The 24,391-nt window shown below is 37.4% G+C and overlaps 1 protein-coding gene across 1 annotated transcript in view; it reads right to left on the reverse strand.

Annotated features, from left to right (window-relative positions):
• Positions 1-19,342, reverse strand: part of Lix1 (limb and CNS expressed 1) — a 47,207-nt gene extending 27,865 nt beyond the window's left edge. The window contains exons 1-2 of the mRNA XM_047556496.1: positions 19,077-19,342; positions 1,235-1,398 (exon numbers count right to left, since the gene is read on the reverse strand). Of these exons, the coding sequence (XP_047412452.1) occupies positions 1,235-1,398; positions 19,077-19,158 (246 nt within the window). The 5' untranslated portion in view covers positions 19,159-19,342. The remainder of the gene's footprint in view (positions 1-1,234; positions 1,399-19,076) is intronic.
• Positions 19,343-24,391: the final 5,049 nt, after the last annotated feature.

Here is a 24,391-nt window from a genome sequence, read left to right on the forward strand (position 1 = left end):
CAATAAGAATAAGAATGCCTAGCTGTCATTTAACAGGATAACATGAAATAATGAGGCATTAAATTCAAAGAGAGAGTAAAGGTAGAAACATGAATAATACTAGGTATGATGTTAGTCTTAAAAATTGACATTAGTCTCAAAATTAATATAACATTAAGTTCTGTAGACTTACACTACAAAGGTACACAATGAAAATTTGCCTCTGGACTTCTTAGCTGTCAAATCTAAGAGAGATACTTGGTTGCTTATGAATTTCACAATGTCCATGAACTATAAATAAAGTATCTTTGCCAGTTACTAAAAATTGAGAGATTATTGTATTAAAAATGTATCTATTACTTGAGTCCTCACTGACTCTTAAGTATAACTCTGTAATTGTTGTAACTTTTTAAACATTGATTTCTTCAGCGTATGGACAATAGCCTCAGCCCACTGCTTGATACTTCCTGTTATTAAATTAGTAATTATTATACACACTGTGTAACCCAAGGTTGAGATAATGTAGGCAAATGTTTTTGTGTGAACAAGTATACAACTAGAAATCTATCATTATAGACACAGACATAAAAACTCACCCAACTGGAAGGGTCTTTGTTAAAAGAACAATTCTCTGGATACCTATGATGTACCAGATATCATGCTGAACACACTACATGTATATTTCATAAGACTTCCAACCAATCCTGTGGATACTGCTCCCCATCTTAAAGTTGGGAAATGGAGAACTCAAATAAGTTTCCTAAGGGTATGCAGGTAGATAGCGGCAGAACTTGGGCTTAGTACTGATGCTTGATAGCAGCCCTGTGACTCTCACCCCTTTGCTATTGGTTCCTGCTTTGGTGTGCTGTAGATTGATTAAATTGATTGCATTCATAAAAGTGGAGACTTTCTACTGATGGGAAGCCCTGATGGAAAGGCTTTCCCACTATATCTTAGTTCTTTAAGTTTTATTCCAGAAGTTTTTGTAGGAAAGGGCAGCAGTTATCTGGCAAATAAAATGCTATACTGTAGAATTTATGTTCCATAAAGAAATATCAGGGTATATTCTCACATAAAACTAAATTTAAAATATTTTAAAAATTGGAACATTTGACCAATTTTCCAGGATATATGATAGGATATGGCACAAATTTGTTCACTATATCCAATTCATATAACCTTACTATTTTACAAAAGGATTTGTTCTAGTTTAACACAATTAACGTTCACTGAAGAATTGGTAATTGCTTCTCACCTGAAAGTTGCCAAAACAGCTCCCCCCTGGGAGTGTCACGTAACTCACAAAGGGAGGCCCGGAGGATGGCAGAGACTCATAGACCACCACACCTTCGCTCGGGAATGCAGCCCGTTGCTGCTGCTTGCTTTCCCAAAACTCTTGTAACATTGACACAACGTTCACTGAAAAAGATGAGAAACAGCATCTGTTATCAAGGATGGACATACCCTGGCTAAAACAAAAGTTTATTTGAAGCTTAATTCTGTATCCTGGCAGTTCCAGTTTAATCAGTATGTGTAGGGTAGGGGCTGCTTTCAGCTGTGAAAGAATATATTTTATTTAAATGTATTCAGATAAATAAAATACATCATTTTAACATACGAATATATTTAATGAGCAAGATAAGAAGTTTTCATAATTGTCCTAATTCCGATGATGTTGCATCATTTATAAATTACTTTTTAACATTAAATTTATAAAAGTCACTCTTCCGTCTTTGAAAATTTTCCTTAATAGACTTTTCCAGAGTTATGCTTATCTGTGGCCTTATTTCCCACTTCTCATCAACTCTTTTTTTTTCCTTATTTTTTAGATGTTGGTAGACCTTTATTTTATTAATATATTTATATGTGGTGCTAAGAATCAAACCCAGTGCCTCACACATGCTGGGCAAGCACTCTACCACTGAACCACAACCCCAGCCCCTCTCGTCAACTCTTAACCCTGCAAAGTGAAAGCCCAGTTGCGAAGTAAAGATGAAATCAATGTAATTTTAATTTGGATTTACCATTTCTAAAATTTAAGAGGAAAAATTCAGAAAAAAGGAAACTCTCGTATGCTCTCTCCACCCCAATCTAAAGGAGAATGAAAGGCAACTATGGAATAAGCAGGGGGCTGGGAAAGGCCATGAGTGAAACTAATAACATGGAGACCTTGTTAAGGATAAGGTCTGTTAGATGACTTCAGAAAACATGGTAATGGCTGGGCCATGTGTTTTAGATTAAATGACCCATGATAGCCTGCAGAAGTTCCAGATCAAATTAGGTTGGTTTGTTTATCCTGTACTCCAAATTGAATTGTAGAAATTAACAAGGATAATAGAATTGTAGAGTCGAAAGTGACCTTATGGGTCATGTAGGCAAAACTCTGCCTAATGCAGGAATTCCTAACCAGTACTCCTGACAGTTGCCCATCTGGCCTGTACCTGAACATGTGGAAGGACCTGGTACCTGACATATCTGAAGTTGCGTGTTTCAACTGTTAATGGTTCTGTGCCAAGGTAAGCTGAAATCTGCTTTCCTGTAAGTTTTATGCAGGGGTCTGCTTCTCACCTCTGGGCTTCTCATGTTTGTTTATCTCCTAACACACATGAGAAACTGCGACATATATGAAGGCAATGTAAGATACTTGCTGTGCGCATTTGCTTGCCTTCTTGTGTGAAAAGAACAAAGGTTTTCCTTGAAGAATCACATACTTTCCAGGGGTGGATCTGGGGATTTGACCAAAGCCAAATCATTTACAGACAATGAGTCCAGGACTTTTGCTGGGAATTCTCTTTTTTCTGGGGTTGCAATAGGTTTAGTAATTAAGTGTGGCACTGCCGGAACAAAAAGGAAAGCTGGCTTGAGAGTCAGCCAAGAGATGGAGAAAGAAAGATGAAGTTCTGATGACATAGTGTGAGCCCATTGTTCTATGTTTGCACAGATCTAGGATCCTTGCTTGAGTTACCTAAACAACTTATTTACTTTTTCCTCTGAGTCATTTTGAACTGGCATTTCTTACTTGCATATGAACATATACTAACACAGACAAGTGTCACATTTCCTGAGGTTCTAGATTAAATGGTTTTTATTCTGTCAAATATTTTTTACTAACATGATGTCTATGCCCTTTGCTATTATTCTTTTTTAAAAAAATATTTATATATATATGTAGTTGTTGATGGACCTTTATTTTTATTCATACGTGATGCTGAGAATTGAACCCAGTGCCTCACACATTCTAGGCAAGTGCTCCACCACTGAGCCACAACCCCAGCCCGACCTTTGCTATTATTCTAAACACACTGCTAGATGTGCTTCAAAAGGCTGTACATTGATACTTTCCTGGGAGCCACAAGTGTCACAAACTTTGATCCAGAGGAAAAACATTGCGCGACCACTTTCTATCTAAGCTGTTAACTAGAGTACAGGCCCCCCCCTGCAGCTCCTCCCTATATCACTGATAAGCCTCATGGTACATAATTCAAGCAAGTTCTGAAGACCTCTAAGGAATTGGATGACTAGGTATATACAAAAACAAAAAAACAAAAAAACAAAACAAAAAAACTTCAGTGTTCAATAATTAAGAAGTGTTTGGGGAAATAAATTGAGAAAATGTAAGACTGTCAGTGGGGAAATTGAATTAATAAAATATATATTGAAGGGGGTCAAGCTAAGAATTGTTCATTACAGAGCTTTTAAATTCATTTAAAAAATTGAAATAGTATTTTCTGCAAGTAGATATAACTCAAAATAGAATAATAATGTTTATATTCTAAACTATATTTTTGCTCCCTATCCTCCTCTCCTCCTCTTCTTTCCATTTCTAAGAAAACAAGGATTTATGAGCCAACTGGCTTGTGCCTGTACTTGCAGCTGACTTTCAGAACTCAGCAGAGATGTCCAGAAGATTGAAGCCTAAAACTACTGGAGTGGCCTGTTGTTCTGCTACTCAGCAAGGGCTATTAGTTTCTGTTTTAGTTAATACACTGCAGAATGAGATTTAGTTGAGATCTGGAGTAGAAAGTTGAGGATTCAGGATTCATGATTATCTAGGAAAAATGAACACAAGAATTCTGGCATACAAAACTATTTGGATTAAAGAGTTTTAAGGTATGCAATAAGTAAGAATAAAAGCAGCAGTTTTCAAAATTTTCATCCTACAACCTCGGAACATTTCTTTGATGGTCCTACAGATGTCATCACCCCTATAGAGTGCAACATATGTACATGCACACACACCATCCATCTTTCTATCTCTATCTCCTCTTGACAACTGGAAAACCAGATGAATGGAGTGCAGAGGAAAGAAGGCCAGCTTGCTGTTTGGAATTTCAAAGATTGGTATACCAGAGGATGCTATATTTATGAAACACGTGCTCCTTTATTTTTGTGAGGTGGCATCAGCAAGGTTTATGGGCAGTTTCAAAGAAAATGTGAACAGAGGGTCACATGTGAAGAAAACCACCCAAGATTGAAGTTAAGCGTCATTACATAGTTTAGTCTGTAGGTGCACCCAGTTAATTATCCTGATTCCCATGTTACAGAATAAACTTGAGCTACCAAATGTGCAATATCCACCCCTATATCTTGTGACTATTTGCAAAAATGCCCAGCTCCACCTTATTTCCTGCAGTCTCAAATGAATTGTGCTGCTTCTCCTGGGCATTGTTCTCTTAGTCTTTCTTTTGACCTATTTTTCAATGCTTCCTCTTTACTTACTGCTTCCCAGAAGCCATAATATGCTTGGGGCAATGAAGGAATGAATAAGTGAATTAATCAATCAATTAAATGGAACATTCAACTTTGGAACTATTTCTGGCTACTGCTTATGAATTTTTCCTAATATAGCCAAACTGCTGGAAAGAATATTTTATATTGTCTGCTTCCTTATCTTACATTCATTTTTAACCCACCACAATCTGACTTCCCTCTACATTGTTTCACTGAAAATACCTTGATGAATATCACCAATTCCTAGTTTTTAGTCCTCATTTATTTGACCTCAGCTGCATTTGATTTAGCTATCAATTTCTTCTAGAAATTATAGAAATCTCCCTGGTATTTTCTGCTTTTCTGATAATATTTCTCCTTGATTATGAGTCTTTTTTTCTAATAATTTCTCCCAGTTGCTTTTGTCGTTATCTCTCCCTCTGCTAATTCCTCGTGTTGGTTTCCAATAGAATCCTGTCTTGTTTTCTCTTGCTTTTCTCTGTTATTCTCCTTGAATGATGGAACCTATCTCCACAACATCTACTGCAATATATGACAGCTCCCAAACTGTTCTCCTGTAACTCCAACTTTTCTAAATAGATACTTCCAATCGGATGTTGCACAAATTGAACATATTCCCAAGCCTAACTCATTTTCTTCTCTGTACACTCTTCCTCCTGAATCACTTTCTTTCCTTCTGAATTACTTGGAAAGTGATATTATCATCTACACAGTAACCTAAATCAGAAGGCTGGCAGGAATCTTAAACTTTATTTCCTCTTTCCATATCTAATAAATGCCTGAGTTTCATCAATGCCATATCCTTGATGTCTCCCACAGGCATCACTGCCTTCGTCCACACTGCCATTATCCATTGGCTCATACTCCTTGCATCTCACATGTATAGCACAGGACGCTCCTGATGCCAGTCATCCTCCCAGCTAACCCATCCTCCCAGTGTTCTGAGGGCAATATTTTTAAGTCTCATAGCTGATCACATCCTTCACATTTTAAAATCCTTTTGTGTTTCCTTCATTACCTGTGAAATAAATAGCTCTTGGCAAGGCATGAAAGACCCTCTGCTTTGCTACTGTATTTCATCCTGAACTCCTCTCTCCAAGTGCCCCTTCCAGTCTCCTCATACTTCCATATTTCTTATAGCACTGGTAAGCCCCATATTTCCTTCCATCCTCCTGGAATGCCCTCATTTCTACTGCCTTCTGTCTTCTTGAGTGGCACCTATTCATTTTTAAGACTCACCTCCAGCATCAGTTCCTCAAAAGTAAAAACAAAATATAATCTCCAATCATTTGCTAATGAAAGTGCAGAGTCCCTGGGAAACATCATGAATATCACTTGGCATATGTTAGAAATGCAGGAACTCAGCCTCCACCTCAGTCCTACTGAACTAGATCGTCATTTAAAAGATTTCTCAGGCAGTTGGATGCATATTGACGTTTAAAGAAGTCCTACTGTAAGAAGAGACTACTCCCATCTTCCTTATCATGAAACTACTACAGGTCAGATGCTGCTTGATCCTTCAACACCCTCTTGAAATAGGTATTTTCATCCCAACTTAGAGGTGAGAAATAAAAATTCAGTGTACAATCACCCAGTTACAAAGTCCGGGATTTTTAACCCAGTTTGTCTATGTGTCTAGTCTATGTTCTTTTTTCATCCCATGATACTCCCTCATACAATGAAACATAAGTTGTTTTCATGCCTGTCCACCTCTACTAGAGACTGCACTTTCTGGAAGAGAATGACATCATTTTCCACAATGCTTCGAATTGTAATAGAAACGTAATAAGCATTAGTTGAATTTTTGAATGTCGTCAGAGGGGCAGGAGATGTGCTGCATTTGTGGAGACTGCTGGCATGGTGGGTATAAAGAGTTCACCACAAGAATTAATTCACTTACCTTTTCCTGCGAACCATTTTTCTGACATTTTGTTCTTGACAAAGTCAAGTAAATCACATGCTAATATTTGTACTTTTTAAATAAGTGAGATGATATGATTCCAGCATTGAGTTGTTTTACTAAATGAGCAGTCTGTGTTCATGTGAATAGACATCTTCTGGATCAGTCTTCAATAATACTTTGCTCTCTTAGCAATGGTGTAAATACCCACTGACTGTATGGTTCCTAGTGGGCTGTGCCTGAGCCTCCTATTCCAATTCTTTCTTTCAATATGTAAAGGAAGGAGTGGTCTCAAGAGGAATAAGAAGAAATGACCACGATGGCATTTGAGGGGCTTATAGCAGCATCTGTCTTTTTCATTTCCTCTATTCCACTTTGCATGAGCAAAAGGTCTCTCTGCACTACCTCAGGGAAGGAAGTTCTAATCTAGAATACATCATTTTTAGCAGTGTATTATTTATCACAAAGATTAGTAAAGATCCTTTGAAGTTTCTCTTTTCTCTCAATTGGACATGAAAGGAGATCTAGACCTTTATCTAGATCAAGGTCTAGATTTATCAGGTTAAGATAAATTGGTCGTCTAGTGAATCTGTACATTGAACATGAGAGTAGCCATGATTCTCAGCTGGAAACCTGGAGAAAAGAGACAATTTGGCTGGCACTGGAGTCAGAACAGGTCAAGCAGCACTTTTGGTGCAGGGCTTAACACAACTCATCTTTGGTTTTGCTATGCTCAAGGTAATCAATGTCTAACTGATAAAATTGCTATTAAAAAAATAGAGCATCAAATGGCTGAGGCTGGGGGTATGGGAGGAAGGAGAAGAAGAGAATCGGGGAAATCTTAGAACAATAGCATGATATCCAGTTTGGTTTTGTGATTTCTATCATCTTTTAATATCTGAGAATACGGAAAGCAATTTACTTCTGTGTTGACATTGCATATGAAATTTTTCGATTCTTCCTCCTGAGCTGCTTTTTTGATGGAGTAATAGACCCCTTCAGCAGTTTTGACTATTTTGTTTATCAACAAGACAGTGTATTATGTAGTTTACACATATTAGCATGACTATTTTCTTCTTCAGTGTGTTTTGAAATATGAATGTGATTGAGTTTTCAGAGTAGTAATTGGATCCTCCAGCAAGTCAAGTTCAACACTGAGGCTTTCTCTGCTAAGCCGTGAAGACACTGTGGAACACCTTGTCTATCTAACCTTTGACAGAACTCCATCGGTGTGCCCTTGAACACAGGGTGATTATTTTTCATCTCTATCATTTTTTCTCTTTTTAAATTTTATTTTTAAATCTTCATCTCTGTCTTAGTTCAAGTGCTCCCTCCTACTATTGTGAGTGTTATTTCTGCCCCTCCCTCTCCTCCCACTTCAGAGGAAACACCACCTCCTCCATCATGCTATGCTCTCTGATTCCAGCCCACATGCATCCCCTCTTCTGAGCTCTATTCCATTAGTGGCCCTGAGTCTTAGCACTTAATCACCTGTAAACCATGATAATAAAATGGATATGGTGATCCTGGCTAAATTTATCAGGTAAGACTTGGCTGAACTTCCTTCTGGCCGGAGGAATGAAACACCTTGTGGTAACAATTCATCTAATAGTACAGTTTTCTGTTACTTAACTCACAGCAGACTATGGGATTCTAGAGGGCAGAGATTCGTTCTTTTCTATAGCCTTCTTGGTATCCAGCATAGGGCTATTCACCTAGAAGTAGTTATGGAGTTCAGTTGTAGTCTAAGAAGACTCTACATGGTCTGAGCAGCTGAAGTGCAAGGAGTGTGTAGAAGGTGAGTGAAATTCACTGTGATTCATGGAGAGGTCAGTATTTCCTTCTCAATGAATCTCCACCGTGGTCACATAGCATGGGTGTAATGGTGGCCATGTCCCAGCTAGATGTGGCAGAGTTCATACAGAAAGATGCAGCCGGGTCAGAGTAGACATAAGATTGCTGGCCACTTGCTCACTTTGGTTTGTACGTTTACAATAAATGTGGCTTAGGAAAACTCTGAATGGGGATGGTAGCTCCATTAGTTTTGGCTGCCAACTCCAATAAATTTGTGTCGACTGCCTGGAGTGCTCTGCTGAAAAGGTGTTAAAAATAGTTTCTGGGATCAGTGGAACAGAACCCCATAATTAACCAACAATGTGACATTGGCATACTCAATGCATCAATCCTGACCTTGATAATATGAAATAATAAAGAAGTTCAGGTCTCTGCACGGAGATCCCCACAGAGCTTTACAATCTGACTGGAGAAACAATACATTCATCATGTAATTAGTGAACAAAATATTGAGTGCTAAACTATGGAACAGAGATGATGTTTAAATAATATTTAAAGCTTAAAAAGTTGTAGCACCGTAATTATGTAAATACAAGGGGGAGAGTAGATGAATGTGTGAAGGAAGTGTCAGAAAAAGTCTGCACAGGAGGGGAGTCTAAGCTGCACTCTTCCAAGAGGAATGAGGTGCAGACAGGGAGGAAGGAAGAGGATTTGTGCTTTCAAAAGAGTGAGGGTGGCATCAAACACAAGAATAAGATGGGTGAGTATGCCTCCACTGAAGAATTGTTTAGGGAGTGAGAAATTCAGAAGATGCCACCCCAAATATGACACTTTGGTATGCTGGTTACTTTCAGCCTAAGATACTTGGGGACCGATGGATGCAAGCAGAGGTTTTTTCTGAGCTGCTCTTAATCTGCCTAAAGATGGATCCTACAAAAGGAACTCAATAGTCATGATTCCCCTAACCGGGAATCTTATGAATCAAAGTCCTTTACAGAAGAGGAGACTGAAGCTTGACATAATATCCATCCAGGGCTGGGGATATAGCTCAGTTGGTAGAGTGCTTGCCTTGCAAGGCACTGAGTTCAATCCCCAGCACCACACATACACACACACACAAAAGATCCATCCAGACTCTCACCTTTTATTTTGAGGGATGCTCTTAGAAAAAAATTTTATGATTGTAATTTTTATCTGCCTAAAACAACCTTTATTTACTATACACTTCCTCCCTCACTCTCTCATAATGTGTGTCTCCACCATCTTCCAGAAGCCCCAAGCCCCTACTCCTTTCCATAACTCAGGATACTATATAAGCTTCAATTATCTGACCCTCCTTTGACTCTCATATTTTGTGGGAACCCCTTGCATACACATGTACTTAAATATGGATTTTTCTCTTTTGATCTGTTATGTGGCAATTGAGCCTGTAATCCAGCTAAGAAACCGGAAACAGCAGTAAGAAGTCATTTTTCACTCTCCTATAGAAGCAATAAGAAAGGATGCTATTAGGAAAAGAGTATGATTTGATAAGTGACAGGGTAAAGGGACTTAGCTTTTTTTAATACTTGGAATTGATTCTGTTGTCTTGATGCCCCAGCTTTACCTGGGTGGAGATAAAAGCGGGAACACAGAATCCATTGCCCTTTGCCCTTGCCTGAAGTACTATGCTGCCCGTCCATGGAACTGTGGAGTCACAAGGAAGGGCCCAGACTCTCAGAATGTGCGGTTGCTCTTGTGCATCTGGGAAGCTCAGGGCAGAACATTACTCTAAGAGGTGTCTGTGTGGAAAAAGACATGAGAAGTGGGTAGGAGATGAAACAAGCAAAAGAGTGCTCCTGGGCTGGGGAATGTAGCTTGGTGGTGCAGAGCACTTGCATAGTATGTGTGAAACCCTGGATTCAATCCCCAGCACTGGGGAAAAAAAGATGCTCCTTCCACATACCAGAAGGAGCCTGAAGCACCTTCAGAAAAGGACATCAATAACTGGACACCCAGACAGCCCCTATCCTAAAAATTCACAACTTGTCATATATACACATTATTGTATTTTCATTTTCACAGATTGGACATAATGGAGATACCATAGAGACCCACGATCTATGTTTCCATATGGAAAGTGTGAGATGTAGAGAATTTAAATACCCAGTGGATTTCAGAATATGTTATAGAAGAATGCTAAAATATAGGCACTACTTCATACATAATAAAATGTGTACTGCATCTTGTCTCTCCATCTTTTATCAACAGGAAGGCCGTTAACTGAGTAGTTAAAAGTCTGCTCTCTAGAGTCAGAATGCCTGGGTTTGAATCCTGTCTGAACCACCACAAGATACTTAACTGCTTCGTGAGAAGCAGTTCCTCAGCTGTGAAATGCAGTACCTATGTCATAGAGTTGGTGTGGAAAATGGTGACAATAGGTTTTACACATGGTACTAGAGAGTTAGCTATTATTTATGATTACAGAAGGTGACAGAAAAAAATAAAGAAAAGGTATGATTATATGTTTGCTTATTGCAGCTTTGAAACTAATTGTTCCTCAATTGGAAACCGTATGATTAAATATTCTAAAAATAGTCTACAAGTCTGAAAAGTCTCTAGCTGAATACATCCTGCTATTTATTCCATGATATGTGAAGAGTTCAGAGATTGAAAAGAGAAAGATTTTTTGATAACACTCACTGGTGAATTCAAAGTTCCATAACAGCATATAAATGTGTCCAATGCTACATGTCTCCGCATCTGGAAGCATGAATTTTTATCCCAATTGTTGACTTTCTAATGAATGCTAAAGGCAACAGATCTTCTCTTAGCAAAACCTACAGAAAAGAGTTAATTTTTAACTTAAATTAATGTTTAATGACTGCATATGCCTCAGGAAAGCAGAAACAATATATTTCATCGCCCAGTTTAATTACCTGATATAACTTCTGCATAGAAGGTAGTCATTTGTCTGCAAAAAAAGATCTTAAAATCTGCTATAAATTTATCAGAAAAAAAGGATCAATTTCTTTAAGCCCTACATGAGGAAAAAATTTAACTGGGTAAAATTTCCCTTGCCAAAAACAATTGAAGAAAAATTAGAAAGACTGTCATTTAAGGATAAATCATTAAGAGGCTTTCAAGATGATTAACCTATTTTCAAATTGATTCTCTACCTCTAAACAGATGGATTTGTGTTATATAATATTTTAATACAACCTTCAATTAAATCACCCTTAGTAGGTGATATTTTAAAACAGACTTAATTGGTAGTTTCTATTCTAGCAATTCAATCCTGTACAACTTGTTCTTCCCAATGTCATATCCTAATTTTGTTAAGGAAAGATAGAAAGAGTCCCCCCCAATAATTTAAGGGACAAACTCAAAATGTGATGCTGTTTTGTCATTTATGCAAATGGGCTGAAAAAAAAATGGGGTGTGCTTGGGTCTTGTGCTGGGCTTGAGTGAACCCCAGGACACTGTCTATCCATGTAATCATCCTCAGTCCTTTCATTGACCAGGCAAATAGAGTGTTGGAGATGCAGGCTCTGTGTCTGGGTCCCTTTTTATTTTGTGTAGACACTCAAATGCGGCCACAGTGGCAGAGTGGGACATAGGCAGCTTGGAGTCCTGCTTTGTTCCCAGCAGAGGGGTTCTTCTTTGGTTGTACTCCCCAGAGTCAGCTCCTTCAGCTGGGAAGCTGGCAGTTTCTTCTTTTGTTTGCTTTTTCTTTTCTCCTTTCACCTCCACCCACTGCCCCAAATATTTTCCTGAGGGAATTATGATCTTTTGGGGTTGTTTTACAAAGTCAACTTCTCAGGAGATTCTATGAAATATTCAAAAGGAACATTGGTTTAATTTTCACCTTTAGAACTGAAAACTGCTGAACTATAAATCTTTTGGGGGCATATTTAAATACCACTTACTTTCTGTGTATTTGCAAGCACAGGGGGTGAGAATAAAGACTATGAAGGAGCAGGAGAAAATCACAAAGACAAAGTAAAAAGTCATAAGTATACAACATATAAACAGTATAAGTAGCATGCCCGAATTCACATGTGTGCTTTATATGTGCACCATGGGTCAGATGATGTCATCCAATCTCAAAAGATGCCTAAAATAAAAACCTGCTGTAACCTATTTAACCAATCAGGAAGTATGTATCTTTCCCATATTCCATCAGGCATTGACACTGTGTTGTATTTAAAAGAGACTTTGTAGGACCTTTGATTTTAGATTACCAAATAAGTTTCTGTTACACAGGTTGCTTGATTATCAGTTCTACTTTGTTTAAAATAGTCAAGTCTTTACAAATGGGACTTTAAGTGTATTATATATCTTCCTTGCCTGTAAATAGTCATTTTAAGAATACTTCTCAATACCTGACACAGTCATCTAACCAGTGTGTATATACAAGGCACAGATAGGATTTGGTCCTGAACAGCATGGGCATGGCCCTTGGAGACCCACAGTTGGTGGTACATACTGAGGATGGATATAAGGATGGGTAAGTTAAGCCTCTATACACTGTGGGGAATGGGATAATGATGAGTCGCTCTAAGTCCAGGTGGATGCATCTCTGGCTGAGTTGCCTGGTGTGACTGTGTTTACCTGTATGGCCCCTTTGTGCTCCAAGCTTGCTCCTATCTATTTGACTGTCAACTTATTCCTGCAAGGGGTTAGCCTGCGATAACTGTGCAGTGGATGAATGGATTAGAAGGGTCCTTTCATCACAAAGGAGAGCACCTGCCAATGGCAAAAATCTTCTCCCCTTATCGTGAGGAAGAAAGATCAACCAATCAGAAATCAAAAACCATCTGTTTTGCACCTGTTCAGATGCCTGTCTCTGTGGGAGGCAATTTGGGGTTTCAAAAAAGTACAAAATCCAGCTCTTCCCTGGGACTTACAACTTAGGTGTGGACAAAAACACCCCAGTGAAGTGATAATAGGCTGTGCAGGGCCACATGAGAGACATGTAAACTAAATAGGACGGGCCATGAGTGCCAGTGGAGTGGTGACTAAATGATGGGTTCCACAGCTGCTTAACAAGATGAGCTCAAAATAGGGATCAACTGATTATCATCATACCAGGAAAAAAAGGCAAAACCATAAGTCAAACAACATTTTGTGGACACCAGAGAGAAAATCTAGAAAACCAGAGACAGGGTAATAATTGGCTGTTTTGTTAAGAATAAACTTCCATTAAGACTCTTTTTTTCTTTCTTTTAAAATATGATTATTTTAACTACTTCTATAGACTAAACTTTAATGGGCATTTGAACATGGAGGAAAAGAAATACAGAGCCTTTGGGGTTAAAACTTCAATATGAAATGTATTAAATAAAGAAGATTCTTTTATGAAGGGCTTCTAAAGTTGTCTTACATTTCTTAAATCAATCTGTAGCACATAATCAGTAAAACCGTATCATTTAAACAGAAAGATCGTAACTTAGAAACTCACCCTTAGGCAGCTGTATCCTATTATGGCCTGTAACTTAACACATGAGTTTCAGAAGTTGTTAAAATTGAGTTCAGGCTAACAAATCTTAACTGTTTAAAAAAAAGAAAACTCTGGTGAGATGAGACAGCTTGGGTCTCACAGGATGGGTGTCTATCATATTTTATTTTGACCTGTTAAGTCTTATTTATACATAAGAAATATAACTATCAGCGCAGATATGACCTTTAAGTGATCAAGAAGCTACCTCCCCCCACTATTTTGAAAAATTTTCCTTTGGTGCTGAGACTTTCAGTATTTAAACTCTGTCAAATGTCAGTTTTTTAAATAATTTTTCTTAGATGTTGATAGACCTTTATTTAATTCACTTATTTGTATATGGTGCTTAGAATTGAACCCAGTGCCTCACACATGCTAGGCAAGCACTCTACCACTGAGACACAACCCTAGCCCCTCAAACAGTTCTTATGTCCCTGATGGCTAAACTGAAATCTACATTTTTTTTTAGTATAAATTCAAATAAAAATAGCTGCATCCATAAAAAAGTGGAACTATCATTTGAATAGGCTTCTATAAAACATACATCTCCAGTTTAATGCTAAAATTATTAGAGCTTAAATTAGTGTGATTAAGATGCAGTCATTATTCTAAAATGAGGTAGCAAACAGTGGAGTTTTTGTTTGTTTCTGAGATGTATATTCTTTCAGGCACAGTTTATATTGTGCAACACAATGCCTTGTGTAGGGATTTTACCACACAAGGACCTTCATCCTTTTCCTCCTACTCCATTCCTTTCTGTGAAATGTGAAAACTATAAATGTATCATCAAATTTATAGATTTCAAGTAACTACACTAAAAAGCATGTATGGAAAAAATACTTGACTCTCCAGGGTTTTGCTCTCCTCTGCTGCATATAGCCAGATTCATGATTACTAAGATGTTTTTAATAGCTCTATAGTCTGGTCCAATTTTTCCAAAGGGTAAAAATATACTCTTTGAAGTAAAGTATTCACCTATCTGATGTAAATAAAATGTTTCATGCAGAAAAATGTTTTCCTAAATAAAAGAGTTAATGCACCTCAAATATGTGAGAAATTTTCTTCAGTTGAGCAACGTGTAGTACAGGTTCCATCTTACTATTTTATAAGCTATGGGGAAATATTATGTCACTTTATACAGTCAGAGCTAGAAAAAATTCATTTTCATAATGATAATTAGGACAGATTTTAATTTTTTTTTTTTTTTAAGAAAGTGTGTCTTGATTTTGGCCTTCAGTTAGTAAAAGTGGTTTCTCCCCATAGGCACATTTGACATTCACAAATCTTACATCTTTCCTGAGCTGGTGAATTGTTTCTTGCTGAGAAAAACCTTCGATTCCCCCTAACATAGGTATTAGGAAGTGTAGCTACAACAGATGTCAATATAAGCTTTTCCCCAACGTACCATAAAGCCATAAACTCCCAGAACTTATCCAGGATCTGGTTAACTCCAATGGTTCCTTATTGCCTGAGTGTCAGTCAGACCCAACTTGCATCCTCCCAGGACATACTTCTTGCGTGACTATTGGACAAGACTTTTCCTCCTCAAAAATGTCCCACACCTGTAATCCCAGTATCTTGGGAGGCTGATACAGGAGGATAGTGAGTTCAAAGCCAGCCTCAGCAAAAGCAGGTACTAAGCAACTCAGGGAGACCTTGTCTCTAAATAAAACTCGAAATAGGACTGGGAATGTGGCTCAGTGGTCTAGTGCCCCTGAGTTCAATTCCCCGTAACCCTCCCCCGCAAAGTGCCCTTCCTTCCCACTTTCTCAACACACTTCTGCTCAGATGTGACCAAAAGCCTCCCTCCGCACTTTTGAAGGAGCCCATTTCTCTCCCCTCATTGTTTTCCTAATAGATACTGCTATCAAACTCAAGGACAGGGTAACCAACACCTGAGTCTTTGAGGCATTAAATGTGAGAAACTGGAAGACAGAATTTGTATCCTGAGCCTCCATCCCTCCTACTAGAAACACTGTCCACAGCAATCCCACAATACATACCATTGTTATCTACAGGTGAGGGAACTGAGGTTCATGGAGGTTAAGATAATGTAGCTAATAAGGGATGGAGGCACATGGCCAGGACTTGCCATCCTCACATTAGTATTAAATGGATGAAGGAAGAGCCCTCAAATGACTGATAAGCATATTACACTCTTGCTATTTGAAGAGTTAACACTCAGATCAGGATCTGCAAGTGCAGTTCTCTTGAAGTCATGTGATGATCTCTTTTGAGAAAGCAAGTGAGGACCTGCCAGACAATGGCAAACAGTAGGCACGAATACTCCCTTGAAAGAACACCAGGGTCTCATTCATGATAGCTCATCTTTGGTTGTGATGCATGACTCATGATCAGAACCTGGATATTTCACAAAGATGAGAATAGAGGGCAACATGGAGATGTTCCATAATTTCTCTGCAAAGATATCCTGTCTGGTAGTATAGAAATATCCAGTGTTACTTGTTACAAAGTAGAGACATTGATGTAGTGAAGAACAGTCCAATGTCAGCCTAGATTATATTGGGAGACTACCTTGTTTAAAATCTCTTTCCATTATTTTTCATTTGAAATGTGAAACAGGGAATAAAGAACAAAAAATGTGATGTGGAATTAATTTCCTTTCAGGAGAGAAAATAAAAGACAAATCACAACTACTGCCAGATGAACACCTCCTCTAAAATAAAATGACAGATTTAACATATTGTAAAATTTGAAGGACCTCCTTGCCTGAGAAAAAACTTTAGAAGTTCATTTCCTTAAATGAATGTAACTGTTCCCATGTGCATCTGTCTCAGACCAGAAAATGTTCTGGGTACTTTTTCTGACCAATTATTGTTTTTAAGCAATTCAAAAGCCAATGGAGGGCAATGAATGAATAGAATGATCATTTACACTCCCCGCCTTATATGTGTCCAAATAGTGAACAGGGCAAACACTGCCTTTGCATTCACAGAAGAAAAATTCAGAAAAACCTGGAAGGTTTATTTATTTATTTATTTTTAATGTTCCTTTGTTTGACTGAGCTAGCTGTTAAAAATTCTTGGATCAGTTTTTCAGCTTGCAGGAAAGCAAGGTGACCATTTTTCTTAATTGGCAGTGATGTGCTCAAGTACTCGGCCCTTCCCTTCTGGCAGAAAGAGGTTGGAAGGGGTGGCAGAGAGGGAGGAGCCAGGAGTGAACAGGAAGAGAGGGAGCTTCTCAGAACCTGCCATTCAAAACTGGTGGCAGTTTTTTATAGGCTGCCAGCAAGAGTGTGGTGGCAGAAACTTATGAGTGTGCCAGAGAAAAGAGGTCCACGTGCCAAACCCTGGCATGTGCAGCACCTACAGGTTGCCAAAGCATGGTTTAGACCTCAACCAGACTTGCTGTTCTGCATCCCCGCTGATTCCATAGGATGGCGAGTGATGTTTTCATGCTATGGAAACTCCTGGAACAGAAATTTACCATTTGACTCCCTTTTATTTAGTCATTTTTCACATTATAAAAACCGGAAGAAAGAGGGTCAGTTGCTTTATATTCATACACATTAAGCCAGGCAAGCAATTCCTGAGTAGCAGCCCCTGCTAGGATAAGCAGGCAATGCTATGCCGTCAAATCTAGGTTCTGTGTCAATGAATGAAATATATAAAATGGGATGCTTTTTGCTTTTGCATATGAAAGACCTCCTGCAAAGGCCTGGGTCATAGAACTTAATATAAGCTTTATTATTACCTCCTCTAAAGAATTCTATTCTCTCTTCTAAACTGTAAGCAATTTCTGGAATTTAGATCAACTTAAAAAGTGCGGCATACAATCTCAGATTTAAACTTCTTAAATTTACAGTGAGCTTAGGGAAAAATCTTCTATTTCTTTTTACTGCTTCCACCCTCAGCATAAGTCCCCTGGTCCTATATAATTTATCCAAAGCTTTGGGCAGCCGAAAAGTCCTTTTATCCTTCACTAGTAATTCAGAGCCTTTGTAGGAGAGAGACATTCTTTCCTTCTCTTTTCACTTAAAGAAACATACCACGCCTGAATAGACTCCAGGCTAGGCTAGGGGATGGAGTGATTTTTATTAGCTCTAACATAGCTATTGACAAATGCTTGCAGACAATATTAAAAAAGAAAAAGAAAAAGAAGAAGAAAAGGCTTTCACTTTATGCCTTAGAGGGTAGATTGGTTACAATTTAATTCTAAGAGGAAAAATTTATAGAATAAAATGGCCCAACATTTCTCTTTCTTCATCACACATATGAGAAATATAAACTAAAAGGACATCTGGAAAGGAACGTTACTCAGTAATCAGAAAGCAAAATCCAAACCATTGATGTTTTGATGGAGACAAACATAACTAAATTCACAAGGAGGAAAGCTGTAACCGATTGAAGTTAAAAAAAAAAAAAATCCATATGCATTTTACCTTTTGGGCAGTTCCAAAGCAAAGTTCTATTTCAGAAGCCCTTTGTAATATGAAACCCACTGTAGATAAGATACAACGTGAAGATAGTCTGTTTTGCAGCAGCAGGAAATCAAATTGGTTCCAGAAACGAAGTTATGTGACAAATAGTTTAATAGTATTGCTAGAATTGGAAAGCTTGATTTAATTATTTTTCATAATTTTTTAAAAAAAGATTTTGAAATAACTGCTATGCCAAAGGGTGGGGTGTTGCTGAGGTTGTTGGGGGGAGCTTCTCATTTTATTTTTAACTGAAGTGTTATAATTTGTTATCAAAATTAAGGAGCTCAGTGGTGATTTATTATTAAATTTTGTTTGCAACAAAAATTTTTATAGAAACACAATACTTGGTCTAACAAAACTAATATATGTTGTGGAGGCTTAAACAGGTTAACAAATACAGGTATATTTTGTTATCATTTCCAAGTTATTTTTAGTTTTAATCTTGGTTCCAGTCAGTCTTGCTTTATTTAAAAAGCATCTGGAAAAGTTCGTTAAGACTTGGCGGGTTTTAGATTTTAGAAGAAAGGACTTCTAAACAGTCCTGCAAGATGTGTCACTGCAAAATAACCCAGCGCCTCATGCCAGTAGGTGAAATGAAATCTTTCTTCTGACTGAAGTCCTAAGTTAAACATCACTTAGGACACAGAACACGACTACAGAGATTTAGAAGAACTCATACTTAAATGGGATGTGACTAGACGTTTAGAACTATTTTCTAAAGTAAAAAAACTTCTTTTCCATTCAGTACTTACAGTCTTTGAAGACTAGAGCTGGGTCTCTGTGAGGCAAGACTTGGGCAATGATGTGTCTCAGAGATTCCAAGGTTCTGTCCATCTCGGGTCTGCCTGTGTGAGCCTGCTGCACAGTGTCCTCATGCCTGAATTCTTGCAGTCCTGGACTGAATTTGTGCAGCTCATTGATGCACTGGATTACCAAAGAATCCCTTTTAACATCTGCCAATCAGACATTTCCCAGAATCTAAAGACCCCTCAGGGGGCCCTCCTCTCGGGCTCACTTATCTTTGTTGTATGCTGAGCTAATTAGCTCGAAAGGCTGGCTGACAGGCGGTCCCCATTGCTTCCTTCTGTTAAACACACCCACCTACAGGCTAGCTGGGGAAGCTCGCTAATCATGGGAACAGATTTCCTCTCCAACCAGATTTTGCCTGAATGCTGTGCAGCTTTCTTGCTTGATTTTTTTTTTTTTTCCAACTACACTGCCCCCAGGAACGTGAAATCAAGAAACTTATTCTCAAGAAAATTTCCTAAGTAACAAAGAAGCAGCTCAGGACTTCCTGGCATGTATAATCAGTATAATCAACACTATCTAAATTCTCCTTGGTAAAGGAATACTATAAAGATAGTGACTATAGCCAGATTGTGCTTTGTGCTGAATTCATGAGCATTACTTTGGAAACCACAGTTTAGTACCCTCAAATATAGTCACTTCTGATGGGGCAAACCTGGTGAATGGTTATACAGTTTGCTTGGGAACATTTATTTCTCTATTTATCCTTCAAGGAAAATCATTCCCAAGGTGGACTTTAACTGATTCTTATATCGGTCTTATATTATTATCTTACATTTCATGAGAATTTTGTCAAAAAATCTCAGAAATTAAAATATACTTCTCAAAGAATATAGGTAGTTATTAAAAGATCTTAAAGAGGTGGGGCTGTAGCTCAGTGGCAGAGCACTTGCCTAGCATGTGTGAAGTACTGGGTTCGATTCTTAGTACCACATAAAAATAAACAAATAAAATAAAGGAATTCTATCTACAACTACAAAAAAATTTTTTAAAGGTCTTAAGAAAACCAAGACTTTTTTAAAATCTGTGATCAATACCACCTGTAACAATTTGCCAAATAATCTTTTGACAACAGACATAAATATGTCATGTGATCCCATTGCAAAAACAAAGCATTATAACAGTAATAAAATAACTGATTTCTAATATTATGAGCTATATTAGTTATTGAAGAATTTTGGAGGATTTCTTTGCTTTTCTTTAAAATATTTTTCCACAGTAGACATAAGAGGCTGTTTTCCAATATTCTTTCCAATTTTCAGATTCCATAATTATGTTGTATTTTATGATGAACTGAAACCAGTCCTTTAAAGACTATATAAAAATAAAATGTCTTCCATGTGATCAGATTCTTCAACTATTTTGTAGAAGTGTGGGCTTAATAAAAGGAAAAGGAAGGAATGGGGTTATAGCAGCAATTCTTATTATAACGACTATCACCTGGCAAATGCCCACAGGGAGGGTAGGCCACACAAAACACAGACGTGGTACTGCCCCAGAGCATAAAAGACATTGATTGATTGAGATCTTATACACACACACATACACACAAACACGAACTTGAAAGAAATCACTCACACTTCATGTTAAGATACTTATTTGGGGTAGCAAAGTGCACTTAATGCAGCCTATACACAATAGGAAAGTGTATGTGTGCATATGTGTATGAGTGTGTGTTGTTGTTGTTGAGTAATGAACCCAGAGCCTTTTGCGCGGTAAGAAAGAACCCTACCACTAAGCAACACCTCCTGCCCAGGAAAATCATTAATGTCTTTGCAGTCCAGGAGTTTATAACTTAAAAAAATTTTTTGGAGGTAGGAGTTTATGCTTTAAAACAAATGGTTTGTGGACAAAAAAATATATCATATAGTTATTGGACATTAACTGTAAATGAGTGCAAGTAATTGCAGTGTGATATTGCATTGGAAGCCACGATAATTAATGTTGCCATTAGAGAACCAGAAAAATAATATGGATTTCTTAAAAACATAAGACTGATAATATAAAACCAGAGGAAATTAGAAATTATTGGTGCTTGAATTTCAATTAGTAAATGGGCATTTCTGTGGGCTTAAGTAGAATTCTTAAGCAGGATTTAAAAATATTTTGATAGTATAATGTGATAGAAAGAATGATGAATTTGGGATCAATGGAACTTAAGATTTGGTATTTGCTATCTATTTAACCTTGAAAAGCCACTCATCTCCTCTGAGCTCATAGTTCTCATCCATAAGATTCAGCCGGATGCTTTCTTTCAGTTCTAACATCTGTGATTCTATGACTATGTTATGAATGAGCACAAGTATTATCACAGATTTTCTAGTCCTCTGAAAAGTCATGTATTTATTTCCTAAAAGTTGGACTGATCTTCAAACAAATCACTGCTATTCCTACAGTTGACCTCATATCCATTTATCAATCTGAGAGATATAAATCAAAATGATGAATTCAAAGATGCTTACTGCTAATGCTAAATACAATGAAAGGTTAAGAATTTGTTCTGAAAAATAATCTCCTATCTCCATAAGGTTTTTATAAAGAAGGCAAAACTATGAACATCTTCATAGAGAACACCAAAGCAGCTTTGCAGAGACAAATTCATATAAACATCATGATCTTTAATGAGTTACATTTCATGAAATGAAAACAGGAATTCTAATGTAGATTATACAACATTCCAGTTAGATAGCATAGTTTCTTCAGTAAGCCCAATCTTTCAATAAAAGTTTTCTTAAAACTTTGCTTATGCATTTCTTCCTTGAATGTCTGTAAAGAGTTCTAACTTTAAAGTTCTGTTGTAAAACAGTCAAAAAACCAACTATGTGGTTTCTTACTATTCTCTCTCTTTGATGTACAAAGCAACTGATGGAGGCGGAAGAGCCTGAGAAACCCTTGAGTAACGTGTCCATTTTTGTATGGTCCCACATTCACACATTGGATTTCACCGTGTCATTAACCCAAATGCACATGCCAAAAGCACAACTAAAGTTCAGAAACAAGGGTAGATGACTGCAGTGAAAACTGAAATGATGTTCTAATTCTACTGTCACATACTATTAATTAGAACAAATAAAAAATTTAAAAAAAAGTTCTTGCTAGAGCACTAATCTGAAGGAGAAATGGCACCTGAATACAGACTCAGTGATCAGAACTCATTACCCCATGATGACAGAGGACAGACAGGTGAATATGCAACAACATATTCACCAAGCTTCAGGGAGTACAGAGCTCTTTGAGAAAATGAGAAATCAAGGTGGCATTTTTTGCACAATTCATGCACTATGCAACCACAAAAGACTATGGAAATAATATTTTACTGGTAAGGAAAGTGGATGCCTCTCATTCCAGTAAACATGGTTTGTTGTTAGCTGATTACAGTTATAAAAATCATAAGGGGAGCACCAATTAAAATAGTATCAAGAATTTAGAAAACATAATACATGCATCATAGAATCATCTTTAATTAAAAACAGGAAGGACCTGAACCCCATCCTCACCCCCCATGCTATAATGTGCTCTATCTACTCTGGAGGAAGAGACCAGAGGTGGCCAGGCAGGAGGCAGGAGAGCCTGCAGGTGAGGTTGGTGACACTCCAGGTTCAAAAAGATTTCATTTCAAGGCATTCAGGCTCCCATAACTAGGCCTGTGGTAACAGCCCTAGCTAACTTGAAGGAGTCAGATGACTAAGGGAGAGGAACTTGATTGCAATTTAGGAACATGACCTTGTCTGAAATAATTTTTTAACTTCTTAAAAAATTTAAAAATTTTTTTCACTTTTTTGTGCTTTGATTCTTGTTTAAAATTACTTTTTAATTAAATGTTTATTTTTATAGCAATATGTGTACATGGTTTTCAAAGCCAAAACAATATTATAAATTTATAATATGGTGGTTCCCTGGCTTAGCCTGACAAGTGACTAGTTCCTACTCCCCAAGGATGGCAACTTTAAACATTTTTTCTATTCTTCAGGAAGTTTCTACTGTTAATTTTTAGATATTATTAGTTACTACCTATTTTCTTCTTCCCAAAGAAAATGAGAATGATTCTCCTGACCATCCAACATTCACACACATATTTTTTTTTCCTATTCTTCTAATGTGGTTTTCATACACTTTTGTTTAAATTGGTAGGTGGCTTTTTAAATTACAGCTAGATAAGTACTATGGCTTAAGGGTTATATTCTGATTGTATTTTCTTTCTTGTACAACTTTTGTTTTTCTAGAAATTAATAGCCTCTTTTCTAATTTGCTTATGTTTGTTTTATCTTGGTTTTCAAATAAGATTTACCTTTGTTATTAAAAATTTACAATTTAAGATAAAATAGATAAAATGAAAAAGAATCAAAGTCATGCAGTCAGAAACCCTTAATACAGAGAAAATTTTTCATAGAAACAATGAGAAATCACTGACAGGAACTCCTTCCAAATTCTAATGTGAGACAGAACTGGAAGGGCTAGATGCAGAATTGGCTAAAGGGGGTTGAAGCTGTGTTCCAGAGTGTTTCTGAGGGCACTGGAGAGGCTGAAGAAAGGGAAGGGCCAGGAAGAAGCTGGCTCTGCTGAGGTAATGACTAACGACTGTTTAGCTTCAGATTTGTTTAGCCTCAACTGGGAAGAGAGCAGTAGGAGGAATGAATGGCTGGTTAGCGTCAACTCTGCTATCAACTGGGAAGGAACAAGTTAAAAGCATGAATTGCCACTCAGCGTTCATTTATTTATTTTCTCCTGGGAAGGGACCAATGAGATGTTTGAATCAAAATGTTTATGATAGGGTCAGTTGGAAAGGCAACTACAGATGGTTTCTAGACAAAAGTTTAAAAACATAAGTAACATAAAAGCATTTTATCCCAGGCATTTGTTCATTAATATTTCACTAAATTTAGGAAATCATCAGTAAAAACTAAACCATTAAGTTACACAAAAAATAATTTTAAAAATGATTAATATTCAATTTATAGATTAAGGGAATGTGCACTTCTTCCTCTTTATAGAAAATTATTAAAAGAACACTAGTAAATTGCCCTTTACCTTTGTCAGGACAGTCAGGATCAATCCTCATAACCAGAAAAATACCATGAAAGTAAGCCTCTTATTTATCTGACCCTTCTTATTGACATATGTATTTGGCACTCCTGCCTGAGTCTGTATTGATGGCCTTACATAGCCAATTACCTAGTCCTGTCTTAGTATCTGGTTTTCGAGAGAAACAAAATTAATTCTTCAAGAAATACATGAGAGGCCAAAGATATCACTGAGGGAG

The sequence above is a fragment of the Sciurus carolinensis genome, chromosome 6, assembly GCF_902686445.1.
Source record: "Sciurus carolinensis chromosome 6, mSciCar1.2, whole genome shotgun sequence".
NCBI lineage: Eukaryota > Metazoa > Chordata > Mammalia > Rodentia > Sciuridae > Sciurus > Sciurus carolinensis.